This window comes from Manacus candei, unplaced genomic scaffold, assembly GCF_025592945.1.
Source record: "Manacus candei isolate 608988 ecotype Guabito, Panama unplaced genomic scaffold, ASM2559294v1 h1tg000501l, whole genome shotgun sequence".
Taxonomy (NCBI): Eukaryota; Metazoa; Chordata; class Aves; order Passeriformes; family Pipridae; genus Manacus; species Manacus candei.
The window spans coordinates 310-25,179 of NW_026138549.1; the positions used below are offsets into that span (position 1 = coordinate 310).

Sequence of the window (24,870 nt, forward strand, 5' to 3'; positions counted from 1 at the left end):
TCCCTTCCCAAACCTTCCCTTCCCAAACCTTCCCTTCCCAAACCTTCCCAAACCTTCCCAAACCTTCCCTTCCAACCTTCCCAAACCTTCCCAAACCTTCCCTTCCCGCCCTTCTCCGGGATTTTGGGATTTATGGATCCCCCCACCAGCTCATCCAAGACGCGCCTCCCTCCCCGAGTCCCCCGCTCCCCAAATCCAGCCGGGAAGCGGCTCTTCCCGCTCTCCCAAGATCCTCGGGAATCCTGGAATCTCCGGCAGCCAAAGGGTTACGGGAAGGCGGGGCGCGAATTCCCGCCCCCAAAACGCCGGGAAAAACCCCCTTTCCCCGCTCCTCATCCCGAGGGAAGGATCCAGGGGAGGATGCGGGATGAATCCTCGCTGATCCCGGCGGGGCTCTGGAATAGCATCCCTGTTTTTTTTCCGGGATCGCGCATCCCGAGGGGGGGAAAAAAACGGAGGCGTGTCGGGAAAAAGGAGCGCTGGGAAAAAAAAAAAAGGAGCAGAGGGGAGGAGGGGGAGGCATCGCGACATCTCCCGGAGCTCCGGGAGCATCCCGGCGCTGCGCAAAAGGCCGGGAAAACCGGCCGGGAAGCTGGGATTCAAGGCCGGGAAAAGCGGCCGGGAAGGAGCTTTGGGAAGAGACCGGGAAGGAGCTTTGGGAAGCGGCCGGGAAGGAGCTTTGGGAAGAGACCGGGAAAGCGGCGTGAGAAGCCGGCTGGGAGCTGGGAAGCAGCCCGGGAAGCAGCCTGGAAGTAGCCTGGGAAGTGAGGTGGGAATCAGCCCGGGAATTCACCTGGAAGCAGCCTGGAATTCACCTGGGAATCAACCCGGGAATCAGCCCGGGAAGAAGGAGCCTCTCCCGCCGCGCCGCATCCCGGATTATCCCTTTCCCGCTGCCCCTGGAGAACCGGGAAGGCCTCGGTGAGCCGGGAAGTGGGCTGGGAAGTGAGCCGGGAAGCGGGCTGGGAATCAACCTGGAATTAGCTTGGAATTAGCCTGGGAATCAGCCCGGCATCCCAGCCCGCGCTGCAGCCGCGATTATCCCTTTCCCCCTTTCCCTGGAACTGCTGGGAAGGCCTGTGGAGCTTCCCGGGGAGCTGGGAAGCAGGTTGGGAAGCGAGCTGGGAATCAGCCTGGGAATCAACCCGGGAATCAACCTGGTAGCAGCCTGGAAGCAGCCTGGGAAGTGACCTGGGAATCAGGCTGGGAATCAACCTGGAATTAGCCTGGGAAGCAGCCTGGGAATCAATCTGGAATTAGCCTGGAATCTGCCTGGGATCAGCCTGGGAAGCATCCTGGGAATCTACTTGGAATTAACCTGGAATTAGCCTGGGAAGTGACCTGGGAAGCAGCCTGGGAATCAACCTGGAATTAGCCTGGGAAGCAACCTGGGAAACAGTCTGGGAATCTACTTGGAATTAGCCTGAAATTAGCCTGGGAATCACCTTGGAATCAGCCCGGGAATCAGCCTGGGAATCAGCTTGGAATTAAACTGGAATTAACCTGGCATCAACCTGGGATCAGCCTGGGAAGCAGCTTGGGAATCAACCTGGTGAACAGCCTGGAATCAGCCTGGAATCAGCTTGGGAATCAACCTGGAATTAGCCTGGGAATCAGCCTGGGAATCAGCTTGGGAATCAACTTGGAATCAGCCTGGAATTAACCTGGGATCGGCCTAGAACCAGCCTGGGAATCAGCTTGGAATTAACCTGGAATCAACTTAGAATCAACCTGGGAAAGAACCTGGGAATCAGCCTGGGAATCAACTTGGAATTAGCCTGGAATTAACCTGGGATCAACCTGGGAAAGAGCCTGGGAATCAACCTGGGAATCAGCTTGGGATCAGCCCGGAATCAGCCTGGGAATCCCCCTGGAATCCCCCCGCTCTCCCAGCCTCCCGCCCCCCATTCCCCGGGAAAACCGGGAATTCCCGCCGAGCCGCGATGCCTCCTCGAGTGACCCCTCCCTGACCCCCCCCCCCCCCATCCTGCCTCATTCCAACCGGGAAAACAAACCCACACCCCCTCCTTTTCCCCCCCTCCTCAACATGCCCAGGAACGGCGGGTTCTCCGAGCCGGAATTCTCCGCCGACTACTCCGCCGACTACTCCGCCAGCCTCCCCTCGGATCCCGAGCGCGCCGACGCCGCCTCCGGAGCCTCCCGCCGCGGAACCTTCCGGATCTCCCCTCCCTGCCCCTGCCTCCCGCGCTCCGCCCGCCTCTCCTTCGCCCCGGAATCCCTGGAAAACCTCTACCAGGCCTATTTCCGCCGGCAGCGCCACGACACCCTCCTGGCGCTCGCCGTCTTCGCCGCCCTCTTCGACGCCTACGTCCTGGCCACCGCTTCCCTGGATCTGGGGCTGGAAGGGAGGGAATTCCCGCCCGTCCTGGTGCCGGCGGCGGCGTTCCTGGTGGCCCACGTGGCCCTGCTGGCCCTCTGGAAGTGCCGCCTGCTCCCGGAGCGTTTCTCCCGCCGCTTCCTGCCCGGAATCCTCTGGATCCTCATCCCGGCCCAGGTAGGAGGAAGAAAAATGTGGGATATAAATCCGTCCCCTTTTGTCCTCGGAGTTCCATCCGTGGCTTTATGGGGATCAATCCCTGTCCTTGGAGCTCCATCCCTGTCCTGGATCTCCATCCCAGTCCCTGGAGCTCCATCCCTGTCCTCTGAGATCCATCCATGGCTTTATGGGAATCCCTGTCCCCAGGGCTCCACCCCTGATTTTATGGGGATCAGTCCCTGTCCCTGGAGCTCCATCCCTGTTCCTAAAGTTCCATCCCAGTCCCTGGAGCTCCATCCCTGTCCTCTGAGATCCATCCCTGGCTTTATGGGAATTCCTGTCCCCGGAGCTCCATCCCTGAAATTGTTGGGATCAATCCCTGTCCCCAGAGCTCCATCCCTGGGTTTAGGGGGATCCATCCCTGTCCCTGCAGCTCCATCCTTGGCTTTATGGGAATCCCTGTCCCTGGAGCTCCATCCTTGGCTTTATGGGAATCCCTGTCCCCAGAGCTCCATCCCTGACTTTATGGGAATCAATCCCTGTCCCTGGAGCTCCATCCCTGTTCCTAAAGTTCCATCCCTGTCCTGGAGCTCCATCCCTATCCCTGGAGCTCCATCCCTGACTTTATGGGAATTCCTGTCCCCGGAGCTCCATCCCTGACTTTTTTGGGATCAATCCCTGTCCTCAGAGCTCCATTCCTGACTTTATGGGGATCCATCCCTGTCCCAGGAGCTCCATCCCTGTCCCTGGAGCTCCATCCCTGTTCCCTGAGCTCCATCCCTGTCCCTGGAGCTCCATCCCTGTTCCCAGAGCTCCATCCCAGCTCCAGAGCATTTGCAGAGTTGGAAAGGAAAGGGGGTTGGGAGAGGGTTTAGGATGTTCGGGAAGGACATGGAGGGGCTGGAGCAGGGCCAGGGAAGGGACCAGAGCACAATTCCCGTGAGGAGAGGCTGAGGGAGCTGGGAAGGGGCTCATCCCGGGGAAAAGAGGGATCAGGAGGGAGCTTTTCCCGCCCCACAACTCCCTGACAGGATGGGGGGAGCTGGAGGGGTCCCCAATTCCCAGGGAACGAGGGACAGGAGGAGAGGGAACGGCCTCCAGCTGGGCCAGGGGAGGGGCAGGTGGGATATTGGGAAGGATGGGAATTCCCCCTCCTATCCCACATCCCAACTATTCCCCTTCCTATCCCACATCCCAACTATTCCCCCTCCTATCCCACATCCCAACTATTCCCCTTCCTATCCCACATCCCAACTATTCCCCCTCCTGTCCCACATCTGAATTATTCCCCCTCCTAACCCACATCCCAACTTATTCCCCCTCCAAGCCCACATTCCAAATTATCCCTCCTCCTATCCCACATCCCAACTATTCCCCCTCCTATCTCCCACATCCCAATTATTCCCCCTCCTATCCCACATCCCAATTATTCCCCTTCCCAACCCACATCCCAACTATTCCTTCTCCTCTCCCATATCCCAGCTATTCCCCCTCCTCTCCCACATCCCAACTATTCCCACCTCCCAGTTATTCCCTTCTCCCAGGAAGCAGCAGCAGGACAGGAGGGCTCGGCCTCCAGGGGGAGGAGATTCCGGTTGGATATCAGGAAGGAATTCTTTCCATGGATTGGGATCAGCCCCTGGAATGGGCTGCCCAGGGAGGGGGTGGAGTCACTTCCCTGGAGGTTTTTGGGATGAGCTTGGATGTGGCATCAGAACCACGTCGGGGTTGGATCCAGGTTTTGACTCCACGATCCCGGAGCTCTTTTCCAACCCGGCTGATTCTGGGATTCCTTCAGGAAAACAGGGCCTAAATTTTTAGGACGAGCTTGGATGTGGCATCAGTGCCACAGGCCAGGAACCACGGTGGGGTCAGCTCCGGGGTTGGATCCGGGGTCGGATCCAGGGTCAGACTCCGCGATCTCGGAGCTCTTTTCCAACTCGGCAAATTCTGGGAGTCTGGGATTCCTTCAGGAAAACAGGGCCTAAATTTTTAGGACGAGCTTGGATGTGGCATCAGAACCACATTGGGGTTGGATCCAGGGTTTGACTCCACGATCCCGGAGTTCTTTTCCAACCCAGCTAATTCTGGGATTCCTGCAGGAAAACAGGGCCTAAATTTTTAGGATGAGGTCGGATGTGGCATCAGCGCCACGGACTGGGAACCACGGCAGGGTCGGATCCGGGGTTGGATCCGGGGTCGGATCCAGGGTCAGACTCCACGATCTCGGAGCTCTTTTCCAACCTGGCTGATTCTGGGATTCTGAGATTCCTTCAGGAAAACAGGGCCTAAATTTTTAGGATGAGCTTGGAGATGTGGCATCAGAACCACGTCGGGGTTGGATCCAGGGTTTGACTCCACGATCCCGGAGTTCTTTTCCAACCCAGCTAATTCTGGGATTCTGGGATTCCTGCAGGAAAACAGGGCCTAAATTTTTAGGACGAGCTCGGATGCGTCACCAGCACCACGGGCCGGGAACCACGGCGGGGTCGGATCCGGGGTTGGATCCAGGGTTGGACTCCACGATCTCAGAGCTCTTTTCCAACCCAGCTATCTCGGATCTCTTTTCCAACCCAGCTAATTCTGGGATTCCGGGATTCCTGCAGGAAAACAGAGTCTAATTTTTTAGGATGAGGTTGCATGTGGCATCAGCACCACGGGCCGGGAACCACAGCGGGGTCGAATCCGGGGTTGGATCCAGGGTCAGATCCAGGGTTTGACTCCACGATCCCGGAGCTCTTTTCCAACCCAGCTAATTCTGGGATTCTGGGATTCCTGCAGGAAAACAGAGTCTAAATTTTTAGGACGAGCTTGGTTGTGGCATCAGAACCACGGCGGGATCGGATCCAGGGTTTGACTCCACAATCCTGGAGCTCTTTTCCAACCCGGCTGATTCTGGGATTCCTGCAGGAAAACAGGGTCTGAGTGGGATTTAATCCCGGTTTAGTTTTGGCTCCAGAAAGAGTTGGAAAGGAAGGGGGTTGGGAGAGGATTTAGGATGTTTGGTCAGGTTGGATATCGGGAAGGAATTCTTTCCATGGATTGGGATCAGCCCTTGGAATGGGCTGCCCAGGGAGGGGGTGGAGTCACTTCCCTGGAGGTTTTTGGGATGAGGTTGGATGTGGCATCAGAGCTGGGGCCAGGAACCACGGCGGGGTCGAATCCGGGGTTGGATCCAGGGTCAGATCCAGGGTCAGGCTCCACGATCTCGGAGTTCTTTTCCAACCCAGCTAATTCTGGGATTCTGAGATTCCTGCAGGAAAACAGGACCTAAATTTTTAGGATGAGCTTGGATGTGGCATCAGCGCCACGGCAGGGTCGGATCCAGGGTTTGACTCCACGATCCCGGAGCTCTTTTCCAACCCAGCTAATTCTGGGATTCTGGGATTCCTGCAGGAAAACAGGGTCTAAATTTTTAGGACGAGGTCGGATGCGTCACCAGCACCACGGGCCGGGAACCGCGGCGGGGTCGGATCCGACTCCACCACCTCGGAGCTCTTTTCCAACCCGACATTCCACAATCCCGAATAACGACGGATCCCCCCTCCCTCCCCGCAGGTCCTGGGCTACCTGGCGCTGAATTTCGGGAGCGCCCCGGAGCCGGCGGACACGGTGGGCTGGCAGGCCTTCTTCGTCTTCTCCTTCTTCCTGACGCTGCCCCTGCGCCTCCTGCCCATCGTGGCCGTGGCCGCCGCCTCCTGCGGCCTCCACACCCTCGTGCTCGGCGTGGCCGTGGCCCAGCAGCAGCGGCGCCGGAATTCCCTGAGCTCCCTGGAGAGGGGGGGGGACCTGGGGAGGCAGGTATGGAAAATAATGTTGGGGGGGGGTGAGGGGGAGGAGGGAGGGAACGGGAGGAGGAGGAGGAGGAGGAGGGTGGGAGGTGCCGGGGGGTTCGTGGCTGGGTTTGGGGGGATTCGTGGCTGGGTTTGTGGGGATGCATCCCTGGATTTATGGGGATCTGTCCCTGGATTTATGGGGATGCATCCCTGGATTTATGGGGATCTGTCTCTGGATTTATGGGGATCCATCCCTGGATTTATGGGGATCCGTCCCTGGATTTATGGGGATCCATCCCTGGCTTTGTAGGGATCCATCCCTGGATTTATGGAGATCTGTCCCTGGATTTATGGGGATCCATCCCTGGCTTTATGGGGATCCGTCCCTGGATGTATGGGGATCCATCTCTGGATTTATGGGGATCCATCCCTGGATTTATGGGGATCTGTCTCTGGATTTATGGGGATCCATCCCTGGATTTATGGGGATCCGTCCCTGGATTTATGGGGATCCATCCCTGGCTTTATGGGGATGCATCCCTGGATTTTTGGGGATCCATCTCTGGATTTATGGGGATCTGTCCCTGGATTTATGGGGATCCGTCCCTGGCTTTATGGGGATCCGTCCCTGGATGTATGGGGATCCGTCCCTGGATGTATGGTGATCCATCCCTGGATTTATGGGGATCCATCCCTGGCTTTATGGGGATCCGTCCCTGGATTTATGGGGATCCATCTCTGGATTTATGGGGATCCACCCCTGGATTTGTGGGGATCCATCCCTGGATTTATGGGGATCTGTCTCTGGATTTATGGGGATCCATGTCTGGATTTATGGGGATCTGTCTCTGGATTTATGGGGATCCATGTCTGGATTTTTGGGGATCCATCTCTGGATTTATGGGGATCTGTCTCTGGATTTATGGGGATCCATCCCTGGATTTGTGGGGATCCGTCCCTGTCTTCTGAGCTCCATCCCTGGATTTATGGGGATCCATCCCTGAATTTATGGGGATCCATCCCTGGATTTTTGGGGATCCATCTCTGGATTTATGGGGATCTGTCTCTGGATTTATGGGGATCCATCTCTGGCTTTATGGGGATCCATCCCTGAATTTATGGGGATCCATTCCTGGATTTATGGGGATCCATTCCTGGATTTATGGGGATCCATCCTTGTCCTGTGAGCTCCATCCCTGTCCCCTGAGCTCCATCCCTGTCTTTATGGGCATCCCTGTCCTGGAGCTCCATCCCTGGCTTTATGGGGATCCATCCCTGATTTTATGGGGATCCATCCCTGGTTTCTGGGGATCCATCCCTGGTTTCTGGGGATCCATCCCTGGCTTTTTGGGGATCCATCTCTGGATTTATGGAGATCCATCCCTGGCTTTGTGGAGATCCATCCCTGTCCCCTGAACTCCATCCCTGGTTTCTGGGGCTCCATCCCTGGATTTATGGAGATCCATCCCTGGTTTCTGGGGCTCCATCCCTGAATTTATGGCGATCAATCTCTGACTTTATGGGAATCCATCCCTGGCTTTCTGGAGATCCATCCCTGGCTTTCTGGGGATCCATCTCTGTCCCTGGAACTCCATCCCTGATTTTATGGGGATCCATCCCTGGATTTATGGAGATCCATCCCTGGCTTTCTGGGGATCCATCCCTGTCCCAGGAGCTCCATCCCTGACTTTATTGGGATCCTACAGCTGGGTGAGATCCGGATCCTGTGAGCTGATCCTGGTGTTTGTTGGGATCAGGGCACGGGGATGTGGATGGACCTCAGGGAAGCCCCAGACAGGAGTGGTGGTGGATCATCCCCCTTTGGAATTTCCAGGAGTCCCCAAGAGCTCCATCCCCGTCCCTGTCCCTGATCCCAGAGCCGGGTTGGATCCGGATCCCGGGAGCCCATCCCGGGGTTTCTCGGGATCAGGCGCATCCCCAAAACCCCTGGGATGGGTTGGCTGGCAAAGAGGACCTTGAGGATCATCCCCTTCCCACCCCAATATCCCGAGTCGGGAGCACCCCCCGCTCCAGAGCCGGCTCCACAAACACGGATCCATCCCCGGGAACCTCCTGGAATTCCTGCATTCCCAATGGGAAGCTGAGCCCCGGGGTCTCCCTCGACTCCCGCTCCTGCTCGGACCAGAATTCCCTCTGGATCCCAAAAATGCCCCCAAAAGGGCCCAAAGGGGCTGTTTGGAGCTGGAATGGGCTCCCAAATCCCTCGGGAGCTTTCCCAGGAGGGAAAAAAAGCCAGGATTCTTCCCCTGGGCCCATCTCCCAGTTTTCCCTGGAAGAGACAATTTTTTGGGATGGCCTTAAGGATGAGCTTCCCAGGAGGGGGGACACCGATCCCTGTCCAGCAGATCCTTCCTATTTCCCAGGAATCCCCCGCCTGGAGCAGCCTGGGGGGTCGGTTTTATTCCCAAAATCCGGGAATTCCATCCCTTTCCTCCCACCGGTGTTCCCGGCATTCCCGTTGATCCACTTGAGCCTTTCCAGGGGGGAGAAAAAAAGATGGAAGCGGGAAAGCTGTGCAGGGAAAATCCCTCTGGAAGCATCTGCTCTGCTCCAGAACGGCTTGGGCTCCGTGGGAAGGTGCTCTGGGAATTTGGGATGCTCTGGGAATTTGGGATGCTCCGACTCAGCTCCTGGGACACCTCCAGCTGCTCCTGGCCAAAATAGGAGAGGGAAAAGGGGATATTTTGGGATATTTTGGGATGTTTGGGGATATTTTGGGAGCGTTGTCACACTGAGGGCTTGGAAAACGGCTTGGAAAAGCCCCCAAATCCCGGATTTTCCATGTCTTTGGGGGGTGTGGCCTGGGGTTCGTCCCCTGCCGTGGGACAGAGAAAAGCAGGAGGAATCTTTTCCCGGTTTTCCTCCTTTTCTGGGATGCAAAGAGCTGGTTGATCCAAAGGCAGGAGGGACACGGATCCCCCCCCTTCTCTGGAATGTGCTCCCGGGAATGTTAATCATTGCCACGGCTCCCGGAGCCGGGAAAACCTTGGCAACGGAGCGGGACCGTCCGGAAATAAACATTCCAGGCCTCGTTATTCCAGAGGCTCCCGAGGGCACGGGCTGTTAATGGATCCAGGAGCCAGGCACAGGCCCCGGATCCGGCGGGATTTGGTGGGATTTGGGGTCGGATCTGTGGGATTGCATTCTGGGATTCCCTCCTGGAAGGACGGATGAGGCTCATTCCCGGATTTCTGAGGGCAAACAACAACCAGGGATGGGTTTGGATCATCCCAGCAGGACCTTTCCTGTGGGATTATCCTTCCTGGAAGGGAGGTTATGCTGATATTCCTTCCAGGATTCCCTCCTGGAAGGAGGGATGAGGCTCATTCCCGAATTTCTGAGGGAAAAACAACCACCAGTGACCACTTGGGATCATCCCAGCACAACCTTTCCTGTGGGATTATCCCTCCTGGAAGGGAGGTTATGCTGATATTCCTCATGGAATTCCCTCCTGGAAGAGGGATGAGGCTCATTCCCGAATTTCTGAGGGCAAACAACAACCAGGGACGGGTTTGGATCATCCCAGCAGGACCTTTCCTGTGGGATTTATCCCTCCTGGAAGGGAGGTTATGCTGATATTCCTCATGGAATTCCCTCCTGGATGGAGGGATGAGGCTCATTCCCGAATTTCTGAGGGCAAAACAACAACCAGGGATGGGTTTGAACCTTTCCTGTGGGATTATCCCTCCTGGAAGGGAGGTTATGCTGATATTCCTTCCGGGATTCCCTCTTGGAAGGAGGGATGAGGCTCATTCCCGAATTTCTGAGGGGAAAACAACAACCAGTGACCGGGAAAGGATCCAACCTTGGGGCAATCCTTGGGGAAACTGGGAATTCTCCCCTCCTCCTCCTCCTCCTCCTCAGGCTCTTTCCATCCCAAAAAACATTCCAGGAACGGCTCTGTGTTCTTCCCATTGGGAATGGCTCCGTGTTCTTCCCGTTTTTCCCTCCACACAGGCCTGGGAGGTGGGAGGGTGTATCCCAGAGCTGTTATCCCGTCTTTCCCGTTGTTCCACCCCTTCCTAAACAAACCAAATTCCTTCAGCTTGCCCTCCTCGGTCGTGTTTTCCGTGGAATAATCTTTGATTCCGTGGGCAAAGCTGCTCCGACCCTTCCCGGGATCAGGATGTGGGATCCAGGCCTTGGGAATGGGATCCAGGCCTTGGGAACAGGATCCAGGCTTTGGGAATGGGATCCAGGCCTTGGGAAGAGTATCCAAGCCTTGGGAACAGGATCCAGGCTTTGGGAGAGGATCCAGGCCTTGGAAACAGGATCCAGGCTTTGGGAACAGGGTCCAGGCATTGGGAGAGGATCCAGGCTTTGGGAACAGGATCCAGGCTTTGGGAACAGGATCCAGGCCTTGGGAACAGGATCCAGGCCTTGGGAACAGGATCCCAGCTTTAGGAACAGGATCCAGGCCTTGGGAACACAACCCAAGCTTTAGGAACAGGATCCAGGCCTTGGGAATGGGATCCAGGTCATGGGAAGAGAAGCCAGGCTTTGGGAATGGAATCCAGGCTTTGGGAATGGGATCCAGGCCTTGGAAAGAGGATCCAAGCCTTGGGAACAGGATCCAGGCTTTGGGAATGGAATCCAGGCCTTGGGAACAGGATCCAGGCCTTGGGAACAGGATCCAGGCTTTAGGAACAGGATCCAGGTCATGGGAACGGGATCCAGGCAGTGGGAACAGGATCCAGGCCATGGGAACAGGATCCAGGTCATGGGAACGGGATCCAGGCAGTGGGAACAGGATCCAGGCCATGGGAACAGGATCCAAGCTTTAGGAACAGGATCCAGGCCATGGGAACAGGATCCAGGCTTTAGGAACAGGATCCAGGCCATGGGAACAGGATCCAGGCTTTGGGAAAGGATCCAGGCTTTAGGAACAGGATCCATCCCATGGGAACAGGATCCAGGCCTTGGGAACAGGATCCATCCCAGAGAATGGGATCCATCCCATGGATCTGGGTGTAGCCTTTGGGATGGGACAGGATCCATCCCATGGGAACAGGATCCATCCCATGGGATCAGGATCCATCCTGTGGAATGGGATCCATCCCACAGATCTGGATGTAACCAGTGGGACAGGCCAGACTCAATCCCAAATTTCCGGCCGTGGAGCGTCAGGATCCCGAACAAACCCCGGATTTCGGAGCTGGGCCGTGTTTTCATCAGCTCCTCCCGCCCTAATTCCCATGGCAGGGGCTGCAATTCCCAAATCCCCACCTCGGGGCCGCAGGGAATGCTGGCACGGGGCGTGGCCGGGCGCATTCCCGAGGGATCCAAGCGCTCCCTGCCTTTTTTCCAAAACACCTCCACGGGGTTTTGATGACGTGGAATCCACCCAGGAGGGTTTCCTGGGATGCTCCAGGTGGGATTGGTGTCGTCCCTCCCCTCCCTTTCCCTGATCCTTAAAGCCATCCCAAAAAATCCCGTCGGCTCTTCCAGGGAAGGATGGACACAAGGGAAGAATCCCGGGGTTTTTTTCCTCCTGGGAAAGCTCCGGAGGTTTTAGGAATATAGGTGGGATCAGCCCTTCCTGCCTTTGGATCAACCAGCTCTTTGCATCCCAGAAAAGGGGGAAAACCGGGAAAAGATTCCTCCTGCTTTTCTTTGTCCCACGGCAGGGGACGAACCCCAGGCCACGCCCCCCAAAGACATGGAAAATCCGGGATTTGGGGGCTTTTCCAAGCCGTTTTCCAAGCTCTCCGTGTGACAACGCTCCCAAAATATCCCCAAACATCCCAAAATATCCCAAAATATCCCAAAAATATCCCCTTTTCCCTCTCCTATTTCGCTTGGGAGCAGCTGGAGGTGTCCCAGGAGCTGAGCCGGAGCATCCCAAATTCCCAGAGCATCCCGAATTCCCAGACCATCCCAAATTCTCAGAGCATCCCAAATTCCCAGAGCACTTTCCCACGGAGCCCAGGCCGTTCTGGAGCAGAGCAGATGCTTCCAGAGGGATTTTCCCTGCACCACTTTCCCGCTTCCAGCTTTTTTTTCCCCCCCTGGAAAGGCTCAGCTGGATCAACGGGAATGCTGGGAACACCGGTGGGAGGAAAGGGATGGAATTCCCGGATTTTGGGAATAAAACCGACCCCCCAGGCTGCTCCAGGTGGGGGATTCCCGGGAAATATGAAGGATCTGCTGGACAGGGATGGGTGTCCCCCCTCCTGCCCCCCTGGGAGGCTCATCCTTAAGGCCATCCCAAAAAATTGGCTCTTGCAGGGAATGATAGGAGATGGGCCCAGGGGAAGAATCCCGGGGTTTTTTTCCTCCTGGGAAAGCTCCCGAGGGATTTGGGAGCCCATTCCAGCTCCAAACAGCCCCTTTGGGCCCTTTTGGGGGCATTTTTGGGATCCAGAGGGAATTCTGGCCCGAGCAGGAGCGGGAATCGAGGGAGACCCCAGGGCTCAGCTTCCCATTGGGAATGCGGGAATTCCAGGGGGTTCCCGGGGATGGATCCGTGTTTGTGGAGCCGGCTCTGGAGCGGGGGGTGCTCCCGACTCGGGATATTGGGGTGGGAAGGGGATGATCCTCAAGGTCCCCTTTGCCAGCCAACCCATCCCAGGGGTTTTGGGGATGCGCCTGATCCCGAGAAACCCCGGGATGGGCTCCCGGGATCTGGATCCAACCCGGCTCTGGGATCAGGGACAGGGATGGGGATGGAGCTCCTGGGATGGGGATGGAGCTCCTGGGATGGGAATGGAGGTCCTGGGATGGGAATGGGGATCACCTGGGATGGGAATGGGGATCACCTGGATGGACAGGAGGGATGGGAACACTGGTGGGAGGAAAGGGATGGAATTCCCAGATTTAGGGAATGAAAACAATCCCGGGATGAGCTCCCAGGATCCAGATCCCAACAGGGATGGGGATGGAGCTCCTGGGATGGGAATGGGGATCACCTGGATGGACAGGAGGGATGGGAACACTGGTGGGAGGAAAGGGATGGAATTCCCTGATTTTGGGAATGAAAACAATCCCGGGATGAGCTCCCAGGATCCAGATCCCAACAGGGATGGGGATGGAGCTCCTGGGATGGGAATGGGGATCACCTGGATTGACAGGAGGGATGGGAACACTGGTGGGAGGAAAGGGATGGAATTCCCTGATTTTGGGAATGAAAACAACCCCGGGATGAGCTCAGAGGGTCTGGATCCAACCTGGCTGAAGGATCAGGGACAGGGACGGGGATGGAGCTCCTGGGATGGGAATGGGGATCACCTGGGATGGGAATGAGGATCACCTGGATTGACAGGAGGGATGGGAACACTGGTGGGAGGAAAGGGATGGAATTCCCGGATTTAGGGAATGAAAACAACCCCAGGGTGAGCTCCCAGGATCTGGATCCCAACAGGAATGGGGACGGAGCTCCTTGGGTGGGAACGGGAATAAAACCCCGAGGACGGGGACGATCCGAGGGGGCCGCGGCGATCCCGGATTCCCGAAATTCCCGGATTTTTCCCCTCAGCTGCTGTCCAACGTGGCCCTGTACGCCTGTGCCATCACCGTGGGCTCCATGTCCTACCACATGGCCGACAGGAAGCACCGGAAGGCGTTCCTGGAAGCGCGGCAATCCCTGGAAGTCAAGCTCAACCTGGAGGAGCAGAGCCAGCAGCAGGTCGGGGAGGGAGCCGGGAATGAGGCGGGAATGTCGAGGAGGGAGGTGGGAGGGGGGAGGTTTGGGGGTTTTGGGGTGTTCCAGGTGCTGGAGGGGACACCAGGGAGGTGTTCCCGGCCTTTGGATGAGCGGGAAAAGGGGCGGGAATGGATCCATAGGGACACAGCAGGTCCCTGTCCCATCCATAGGGACATCCCTGTCCCATCCATAGGGGCATCCCTGTCCCATCCATAGGGACATTCCCATCCCATCCATAGGGACATTCCCATCCCATCCATAGGGATATTCCTGACCCATCCATAGGGACATCCCTGTCCCATCCATAGGGACACAGCAGGTCCCTGTCCCATCCATAGGGACATTCCTGTCCCATCCATAGGGATATTCCTGTCCCATCCATAGGGACATCCCTGTCCCATCCATAGGGATGTTCCTGTCCCATCCATAGGAACATTCCTGTCCCATCCATAGGGATATCCCTGTCCCATCCATAGGGATATCCCTCTCCCATCCATAGGGACACAGCAGGTCCCTGTCCCATCCATAGGAAGGGATTCCGGAGCCAGAACCATTCAGGGGGATGGGAGGAGTTGGGAAGCTCCTGGATCCCACTGGGAATGAGGGCAGGGACACGGGGCCGTTCCTCCGGCAACACATTCCCGTGGGAAAACCCTCCTTGTTATCCGCCTTCCCGACATTTAACACCAATCCCAAAGCACGGCCGGGGTGGATCCGTCACGGATCCATCCCCACTCCGGCTCCAGAGCTGCAGGGACAGCAGGGAATGATGTTCCCGAGCTGGGCTGATCCTCCTGGAGCACCTTGCCAGGGATCCAGGGGCAGCCACAGCTTCTCTGGGAATTCCAGCCCAGCCCCTCCCCACCCTCCCAGCCAGGAATCCCTTCCCAATCTCCCCCCCAAATCTCCCCTTTCCCACTGGGATCCATTCCCTGGGGCCTGGCATTCCAGGCCCTCATCCCCAGTCCCTCTCCAGCTCTCCTGGAGCCCCTTCAGCCTCTGGAATGTGCTCCAAGCTCTCCCGGGATCCTTCCCTTCTCCAGCCTGGCCATTCCCAGCTCTCCCAGCCTGGAGCCAGAGCCTGCCATTGGATCCATCCCCAGCCCAGCTCCTCCCTGGGAAGGAGTTCCGGGAACAAGGGGGTTCCCTGGGAATCTCGGCACTCAGGGCAGGGTCTCCCTTCCCCTTTCCTGCCTTTTCCATCCCCACATTCCAGAAAAACCCCTCTGAGTGGATTCTGAGTGTCCTTTATCCCGGAGTGGTTTGGGTGGACACTCCAGGGCCTTGTCCCAGCATTCCCTGTCCCATTCCCATTCCAGGAGCACCTCATGCTCATCCTGCCCAAGCACCTGACCTTGGATGCTCCAGGGCTGTGTCCCGACATTCCCGACATTCCCATTCCCATTCCAGGAGCGCCTGATGCTCTCCATCCTACCCAAGCACTCGGACACTCCTGGGCCCTATCCCAACATTCCCAACATTCCCATTCCCAATTCCAGGAGTTCCTCATGCTCTCCATCCTGCCCAAGCACTCAGACACTCCCGATCCATATCCCAACATTCCCAACATTCCCAATCCCAATTCCAGGAGCACCTGATGCTCTCCATCCTGGACACTCCCAGGCCGTATCCCAACATTCCCAACATTCCCAACATTCCCAATTCCAGGAGCGCCTGATGCTCTCCATCCCGCCCAAGCACTCGGACACTCCCAATCCATATCCCAACATTCCCAACATTCCCAACATTCCCATTCCAGGAGCGCCTGATGCTCTCCATCCTGGACACTCCCAGACCATATCCCGACATTCCCAACATCCCCATTCCCAATTCCAGGAGCGCCTGATGCTCTCCATCCTGCCCAAGCACTCAGACACTCCCGGGCCATATCCCAACATTCCCAACATTCCCAATCCCATTCCAGGAGTGTCTGATGCTCTCCATCCTGCCCAAGCACTCGGACACTCCCAGGCCATATCCCAACATTCCCAACATTCCCAATTCCAGAAGCGCCTGATGCTCTCCATCCTGCCCAATCACTCGGACACTCACGGTCCGTATCCTGACATTCCCAACATTCCCAATCCCAATTCCAGGAACTCCTCATGCTCTCCATCCTGGACACTCCCGGGCCGTATCCCGACATTCCCAACATTCCCACCATTCCCATTCCAGGAGCGCCTGATGCTCTCCATCCTGGCCACTCCCAGGTCGTATCCCAACATTCCCAACATTCCCAACATTCCCATTCCAGGAGCGCCTGATGCTCTCCATCCTGCCCAAGCACTCGGACACTCCCGGGCCATATCCCAACATTCCCAACATTCCCAACATTCCCAACATTCCCATTCCAGGAGCGCCTGATGCTCTCCATCCTGCCCAAGCACTTGGACACTCCTGGGCCATATCCCAACATTCCCAACATTCCCAACATTCCCAACATTCCCATTCCAGGAGCGCCTGATGCTCTCCATCCTGCCCAAGCACTCGGACACTCCCAGGCCATATCCCAACATTCCCAACATTCCCAATTCCAGGAGCGCCTGATGCTCTCCATCCTGCCCAAGCACGTGGCGGACGAGATGCTGAAGGACATGAAGAAGGACCCGAGCCAGAAGGAGCTGCAGCAGTTCAACACCATGTACATGTACCGGCACGAGAACGTCAGGTGAGGGGGAAAAACGGGAATGCCGGGAACGCCGGGAATGCTGGGAGTGCCGGGAATGCCGGGAAAGGGGTGAAGGACGGCAGAGGTGGGAAGTGGGAGGTGGAGATGGAAGGGATGGAGCAGGAAGTGGGGGGTTGGTGGGTTCACGGGGGAAGGGGGGGAAAGGGGTGGGAGATTTTGGGGGGGAAAGGGAGAGGGAAAAGGGGGATTGGAAGAGTTTGGAGGAGATGGGAGAGGGAAAAGGGGGATTGGGATGGTTTGGGGGAGATGGGAAAGGGAAAAGAGGGATTGGAAGAGTTTGGGGGAGATGGGAGAGGGAAAAGGAGGATGGGAAGAATTTGGGGGAAAAGGGGAGAGGGAAAAGGGGGATTGGAAGAGTTTGGGGGGGAAGGGAAAAGGGAAAAGGGAAAAGGGGGATTGGAAGAGTTTGGGAGGGAAGGGGAGCAGGAAAAGGGGATTGGAAGAGTTTGGGGGAGATGGGAGAGGGAAAAGGGGGATTGGAATGGTTTGGGGGGAAAGGAGAGGGAAAAGGGGGATTGGAACAGTTTGGGGGAGATGGGAGAGGGAAAAGGGGGATTGGAAGAGTTTGGGAGGGAAGGGGAGAGGGAAAAGGGGTTTGGAATGGTTTAGGAGGGAAGGGGAGAGGGAAAAGGGGGATTGGAAGAGTTTGGGGGAGATGGGAGAGGGAAAAGGGGGTTGGAATGGTTTGGGAGGGAAGGGGAGAAGGAAAAGGGGATTGGAAGAGTTTGGGGGGAAAGGAGAGGGAAAAGGGGGATTGAGATGGTTTGGGGGGGAAGGGGAGAGGGAAAAGGGGGATTGGAAGAGTTTGGGGGGGAAGGGGAGAGGGAAAAGGGGGATTGGAAGAGTTTGGGGGGAAAAGGAGAGGGAAAAGGGGGATTGGAATGGTTTAGGAGGGAAGGGGAGAGGGAAAAGGGGGATTGGAAGAGTTTGGGGGAGATGGGAGAGGGAAAAGGGGGATTGGAAGAGTTTGGAGGAGATGGGAGAGGGAAAAGGGGGTTGGAATGGTTTGGGGGGAAGGGGAGAGGGAAAAGGGGGATTGGGATGGTTCCAGGGGGGAAGGGGAGAGGGAAAAGGGGAATTTCAGGCATTCTGGGAAAAAGGGGGAGCGGGAAAAGGGGGATTTCAGGGATTCTGGGAAAAAGGAGGAGTGGGGAAAGGAGGATTTCAGGCATTCTGGGAAAAAGGGGAGAGGGAAAAGAGGGATTTCAGGTATCTTGGGAGAAATGGGGAGTGGGAAAAGAGGGATTTCAGGCATTCTGGGGAAAAGGGGAGCGGGAAAAGGGGGAGCAGGAAAAGGGGAATGGGAGAAGAGGGATTTCAACCATTCTGGGAAAAGGGGAGAGGGAATAGGGGGAGCAGGAAAAGGGGGATTTCAGGGATTCGGGGAAAAGGGGAGCGGGAAAATGGGGAGCAGGAAAAGGGGAATGGGAGAAGAGGGATTTCAACCATTCTGGGAAAAGGGGAGAGGGAATAGGGGGAGCAGGAAAAGGGGGATTTCAGGGATTCTGGGAAAAGGGGGAGCGAGAAAAGGGAGATCCAGGCAAGGAGCTGGATCCGAATCCGTCATTCTCGGTTTTCCTGTTCGCCGACATCGCGGGGTTCCCTCAGCTCTCGTCATCCCGGGGAATGGGAACGTTGGGAAAGGATGGGGTTGGGAACGCCGGAGGAGCGGGAAAAGGGGGATTTCAGGCATCCCGAGAAGAGGGAAATGGGAGAAGAGGGATTTCAGACATTCTGGGGAAAGGGGAGAGGGAAAAGGGGGATTTCAGGCATTCTTGGGAAAAGTGGGAGTGGGAAAAGGGGGAGTGGGAAAAGGGGGATTTCAGGCATTCTAGGAAAAGGCATTCTTGGAAAAGGGGGAGTGGGAAAAGGGGGATTTCAGGCATTCTGGGAAAAGGGGTTTTCAGGCATTCTGGGAAAATGGGGAAGTGGGAAAAGAGGGATTTCAGCCATTCTGGGAAAAGGAGGAGTGGGAAAAGGGGAATTTCAGGCATCTTGGGAGAAATGGGGAGTGGGAAAATGGGGATTTCAGGGATTCTTGGAAAAGGGGGAGTGGGAAAAGAGGGATTTCAGGGATTCTGGGAAAAAGGGGGAGCGAGAAAAGGGAGATCCAGGCAAGGAGCTGGATCCAAATCCATCATTCCCGGTTTTCCCGTTCGCCGACATCGCGGGGTTCCCTCAGCTCTCGTCATCCCGGGGAATGGGAACGTTGGGAAAGGATGGGGTTGGGAACGCCGGAGGAGCGGGAAAAGGGGGATTTCAGGCATCCTGAGAAGAGGGAAATGGGAGAAGAGGGATTTCAGACATTCTGGGGAAAGGGGAGTGGGAAAAGGGGGAGCGGGAAAAGGGGGATTTCAGGCATTCTGGGAAAAAAGGGGTTTCAGGTGTTCTGGGAAAAAGGGGGAGCGGGAAAAAGGATGAGTGGGAAAAGGGGGATTTCAGCCATCCTGGGGAAAAGGGGGAGCAGGAAAAGGGGGATTTCAGGCATTCTGGGAAAAGGGGGAGCAGGAAAAAGGAGGATTTCAGGCATCCTTGGAAGAGGGAAATGGGAGAAGAGGGTTTTCAGGCATCCTGGGAAAAGGGGAAGTGGGAAAAGGAGGATTTCAGGCATTCTGGGGAAAAGGGGAGAGGGAAAAGAGGGATTTCACGTATCTTGGGAGAAATGGGGAGTGGGAAAAGAGGGATTTCAGGCATTCTGGGGAAAAGGGGAGCGGGAAAAGGGGGAGCAGGAAAAGGGGAATGGGAGAAGAGGGATTTCAACCATTCTGGGAAAAGGGGAGAGGGAATAGGGGGAGCAGAAAAAGGGGGATTTCAGGGATTCTGGGAAAAAGGGGGAGCGAGAAAAGGGAGATCCAGGCAAGGAGCTGGATCCGAATCCGTCATTCCCGGTTTTCCCGTTCGCCGACATCGCGGGGTTCCCGCAGCTCTCGTCCATCCCGGGGAATGGGAAACGTTGGGAAAGGATGGGGTTGGGAATGTCGGAGGAGTGGGAAAAGGGGGATTTCAGGCATCCTGGGAAGAGGGAAATGGGAAAAGAGGGATTTCAGGCATCCTGGGAAAAGGGGAGAGGGAAAAGGGGGATTTCAGGCATTCTTGGGAAAAGTGGGAGTGGGAAAAGGGGGAGTGGGAAAAGGGGGATTTCAGGCATTCTAGGAAAAGGCATTCTTGGAAAAGGGGGAGTGGGAAAAGGGGGATTTCAGGCATTCTGGGAAAAGGGGTTTTCAGGCATTCTGGGAAAATGGGGAAGTGGGAAAAGAGGGATTTCAGCCATTCTGGGAAAAGGAGGAGTGGGAAAAGGGGAATTTCAGGCATCTTGGGAGAAATGGGGAGTGGGAAAATGGGGATTTCAGGGATTCTTGGAAAAGGGGGAGTGGGAAAAGAGGGATTTCAGGGATTCTGGGAAAAAGGGGGAGCGAGAAAAGGGAGATCCAGGCAAGGAGCTGGATCCAAATCCATCATTCCCGGTTTTCCCGTTCGCCGACATCGCGGGGTTCCCTCAGCTCTCGTCATCCCGGGGAATGGGAACGTTGGGAAAGGATGGGGTTGGGAACGCCGGAGGAGCGGGAAAAGGGGGATTTCAGGCATCCTGAGAAGAGGGAAATGGGAGAAGAGGGATTTCAGACATTCTGGGGAAAGGGGAGTGGGAAAAGGGGGAGCGGGAAAAGGGGGATTTCAGGCATTCTGGGAAAAAAGGGGTTTCAGGTGTTCTGGGAAAAAGGGGGAGCGGGAAAAAGGATGAGTGGGAAAAGGGGGATTTCAGCCATCCTGGGGAAAAGGGGGAGCAGGAAAAGGGGGATTTCAGGCATTCTGGGAAAAGGGGGAACAGGAAAAGGGGGATTTCAGTCATTCTGGGAAAAGGGGATTTCAGGCATTCTGGGAAAAGGAGAGCAGGAAAAGGGGGATTTCAGTCATTCTGGGAAAAGGGGATTTCAGGCATTCTGGGAAAAGGAGAGCAGGAAAAGGGGGATTTTTTCAGGAGTCCATGCCCCCCCCGAGGCGGATCCGGGTCCGTCATTCCCGGTTTTTTCCCGGCAGCATCCTGTTCGCCGACATCGTGGGGTTCACGCAGCTCTCGTCGTCCTGCAGCGCCCAGCAGCTCGTCAAGCTCCTCAACGAGCTCTTCGCCCGCTTCGACAAGCTGGCGGCAGTGAGTATTCCCGGGAAATTCCGGCCGGGAAGGAGGTTCGGGGGCTCAAATGTGTCCCAAGGGATTCGGGGTGGGAATGGGGAAGGTTCGGGTTTTCGGGGATCTTGGGGATTCCCGGCCTGGGATGGGGAGATAGAGGTGGGGATGGAGGGAGTTGGGAATGTTGGAGGAGGGGAGGTTGGGAAAGGTTGGGAATGTTGGGAAAGAAGGGGTTGGGAATATTGGGAAAGGATGGATTGGGAATGTTGGAGAATGAATGAGTTGGGAATGTTGGGAAAGGATGGATTGGGAACGTTGGGAAAGAAGGGGTTGGGAATATTGGGAAAGGAAGGTGTTGGGAAAGGAGGGATTTGGGAATGTTGGAGGAGGAAGGGGTCGGGAATATTGGGAAAGGAGGGATTTGGGAATGTTGGAGGAGGAAGAGGTTGGGAATGTTGGGATCAGGTGTTGAGACACATCCCAAAGGATTGGGGATGGGAATGGGGAGGTTCAGGTTTTCTGGGATCTTGGGGATTCCTGGCCTGGGATGGGGAGATAGAGGTGGGGATGGAGGGAGTTGGGAATGTTGGAGGAGGGGGGGGTTGGGAAAGGTTGGGAATTTTGGGAAAATGGAGGGTTGGGAATGTTGGGAAAGGATGGATTGGGGATGTTGATAACGGAGGGTTTGGGAATGTTTGGGAAGGAAGAGGTTGGGAAAGGTGGAGAATGAGGGGATTGGGAAAGGAGGGGTTGGGAATGTTGGGAAAGAAGGGGTTGGGAATATTGGGAAAGGATAGATTGGGAATGTTGGAGGAGGAAGGGGTTGGGAATATTGGGAAAGGATGGATTGGGAACGTTGGGAAAGAAGGGGTTGGGAATATTGGGAAAGGAAAGTGTTGGGAAAGGAGGGATTTGGGAATGTTGGAGGAGGAAGGGGTCGGGAATATTGGGATCAGGTGTTGAAACACATCCCAAAGGACTGGGGATGGGAATGGGGAGGTTCGGGTTTTCTGGGATCTTGGGGATTCCTGGCCTGGGATGGGGAGATAAAGGTGGGGATGGAGGGAGTTGGGAATGTTGGAGGAGGGGAGGTTGGGAAAGGCGGAGGTTGGAAATTTAGGGAAAATAGAGGGTTGGGAATGTTGGGAAAGGATGGATTGGGGATGTTGGGGAAGGAGGGGTTGGGAATGTTGGGGAAGGAGGGTTTGGGAATGTTTGGGAAGGAAGAGGTTGGGAATGTTGGAGAATGAGGGGATTGGGAAAGGAGGGGTTGGGAATGTTGGGAAAGAAGGGGTTGGGAATGTTGGGAAAGGAAGGTGTTGGGAAAGGAGGGATTTGGGAATGTTGGAGGAGGAAGGGGTTGGGAATATTTGGATCAGGTGTTCAGACACATCCCAAAGGACTGGGGATGGGAATGGGAATGGGAATGGGAATGGGGAGGTTCAGGTGTTCAGACACATCCCAAAGGATTCGGGTTTTCTGGGATCTTGGGGATTCCCAACCTGGGATGGGAAAATAGAGGTGGGAATGGAGGGAGTCGGGAATGTTGGGAAAGGAGGGGTTGGGGATGTTGGGGAAGGAGGGGTTGGGAAAGGCGGAGGTTGGGAGTTTTGGGAAAATAGAGGGTTGGGAATGTTGGGAAAGGATGGATTGGGGTGTTGGGGAAGGAAGGGGGTGGGAGAGGAGGATTTGGGAATGTTGGGGTAGAAGGGGCTGGGAATGTTGGGAAAGGATGGATTGGGGATGCTGGGGAAGGAAGGGGTTGGGAATGTTGGGAAAGGATGGTTTGGGAATGTTGGGAAAGAAGGGTTTGGGAATATTGGAGGAGGAAGGGGTTGGGAATGTTGGGATCAGGTGTTCAGACACATCCCAAAGGATTGGGGATGGGAATGGGAATGGGAATGGGGAGGTTCAGGTGTTGAGACACATCCCGAAGTATTCGGGTTTTCTGGGATCTTGGGGATTCCCAGCCTGGGATGGGAAAATAGAGGTGGGAATGGAGGGAGTCAGGAAAGTTGGGGAAGGAGGGGTTGGGGATGTTGGGGAAGGATGGATTGGGAACTCTGGGAAAATAGAGCGTTGGGAATGTTGGGAAAGGATGGGGTTGGGAATATCGGGAAAAGAGGGCGGCTTGGGAGAGGATGGATTGGGGATGTTGGGAAAAGAAGGCGTTGGGAATGTTGGGGAAGGAAGGAGTTGGGAAAGAATGGATTGGGAGTGTGGGGGAAGGAGGGTTTGGGAATGTTGGGAAAGGAAGGGGTTGGGAATGTTGGGAAAGGAAGGGGTTGGGAAAGAAGGAGTTGGGAATGTTGGGAAAGGAAGGGGTTGGGAATGTTGGGAAAAGAAGGGGTTGGGAATGTTGTGGAAGGAGGATTTTGGGAAACCAGGGGCTGGGAATGTTGGGGAAGGAGGAGTTTGAGAAGGAAGGGGTTGGGAATATTGGGAGCGGAGGACTCGGGAATGTTGTGGAAGGAGGAGTTGGGAAAGGAGGGTTTGGGAATGTTGGGGAAGGAAGGGATTGGGAAAAAAGAACTTAGGAATGTTGGGGAAGGAAGGGGTTGGAAAAGGAAGAGTTGGGAATGTTGGGGAAGGAGGAGGTTGGGAAAGGAGGAGTTGGGAATGTTGGGGAAGGAGGAGTTTGAGAAGGAGGGGGTTGGGAATATTGGGAGCAGAGGACTCGGGAATGTTGGAAAAGGAAGGGCTTAGGGAAGGAGGAGTTGGGAATGTTGGGAAAGGAAGGATCTGGGAAAGAGGGAATTCCTGATGGAGCCAGACTCCCGGCCGAGCTCTGGGGAAAAGCAGGGAGGGACTGGAAAATCCCATCCTTCCTGTCTCCCATGGATTCGGGAAGACTCCACATGGATCCAAGTCAGGCTGGGAGAGAGGGGGGTGTCCGGGATGATCCCGGGGGGGATCCTCATTCCCCTCCTCATTCCCAAGAAACACCACCAGCTGCGGATCAAGATCCTGGGAGACTGCTACTACTGCATCTGCGGGCTGCCGGAATTCCGGGAAGACCACGCCGTGTGCTCCATCATGATGGGGCTGGCCATGGTGGAGGCCATCTCGTAAGGAATTCCGGGAATTCCGGAGGCGGGGGGGGGGGCAGGAAGTCCTGGGATGCAGCTTGGGGAGGGGGATTAATGGGATAAACACGGAGTCGGAGCTGCTCCTTCCCGCTGGGATAACGAGTCTTGGATGGGGAAAGGGAGGGGAATGGAGGGAGTCGGGAATGTCGGAGGAGGAGGGGAGATGGGGAAAGGCGGAGGTTGGGAATGTTGGGAAAATGGAGGGTTGGGAATGTTGGGGAAGGGTGGATTGGGGGTGTTGGGAAAGGAGGGGTTGGGAATGTTAGGGAAGGAAGGGGTGGGGAATGTAGGGAAAAGAGAGGGTGGGGAATGTTGGGAAAGGGGGGATTGGGGAGGTTTGGGAAGGAAGGGGTTGGGAAAGGAGGGGTTGGGAATGTTGGGAAAGGAAGGAGTTGGGAATGTTGGGAAAAGAGAGGGTTGGGAATGTTGGGAAAGGGTGGATTGGGAATGTTTGGAAAAGAAGGGGTTGGGAAAGGCAGGGGTTGGGAATGTTGGGAAAAGAGAGGGTTGGGAATGTTGGGAAAGGGTGGATTGGGGATGTTTGGGAAGGAGAGGGTTGGAAAGGAGGGGTTGGGAATGTTGGGGAAGGAAGGGTGTGGGAAGGATGGATTGGGGGTGTTGGAAAGGAGGGGTTGGGGAAAGGCAGAGGTTGGGAATTTTGGGAAATAGAGGGTTGGGAGTTGGGAAAGGATGGTGGAGGTTGGGAGGTTTGGGAAGGTGATGGGTTTGGAGGGGTTGGGTAGGGAGAGTTTGGGGAATGTTTGGGAGTTGGATGGGGGGTTGGGATGTTGGAAGAAGTGAGGGTGGGGAATGTTGGAGGGTGGATTGGGTTGTTTGGAAGGGTGGGGTTGGGAAGGAGGGGTTGGAGAGGGTTGGGAAAGGAGGGGTTGGAAATGGTGGGGAGGAGGGTTGGGAAGGATGGATTGGGGGGTTTGGGATGTGGAAGGGGGGATGGGGTTGGGAGTGTTGGGAAGGATGGGGTGGAAGGGGTTGGGAAGGGGGTGGTTGGGATGTTTGGGAAGGGAGGGGT

At 56.1% G+C, this 24,870-nt stretch overlaps 1 protein-coding gene across 1 annotated transcript in view; it reads left to right on the plus strand.

The window, feature by feature from the left end:
- Window positions 1-384: 384 nt before the first annotated feature.
- Window positions 385-24,870, plus strand: part of LOC127465832 (adenylate cyclase type 3-like) — a gene marked incomplete at its 3' end in the record, with an annotated part of 34,953 nt that continues 10,467 nt past the window's right edge. Inside the window, exons 1-7 of the mRNA XM_051776364.1 lie at window positions 385-921; window positions 2,056-2,515; window positions 6,056-6,298; window positions 13,769-13,918; window positions 16,474-16,604; window positions 20,661-20,772; window positions 23,692-23,819. Coding sequence (XP_051632324.1) covers window positions 13,817-13,918; window positions 16,474-16,604; window positions 20,661-20,772; window positions 23,692-23,819 — 473 coding nt within the window. The remainder of the gene's footprint in view (window positions 922-2,055; window positions 2,516-6,055; window positions 6,299-13,768; window positions 13,919-16,473; window positions 16,605-20,660; window positions 20,773-23,691; window positions 23,820-24,870) is intronic.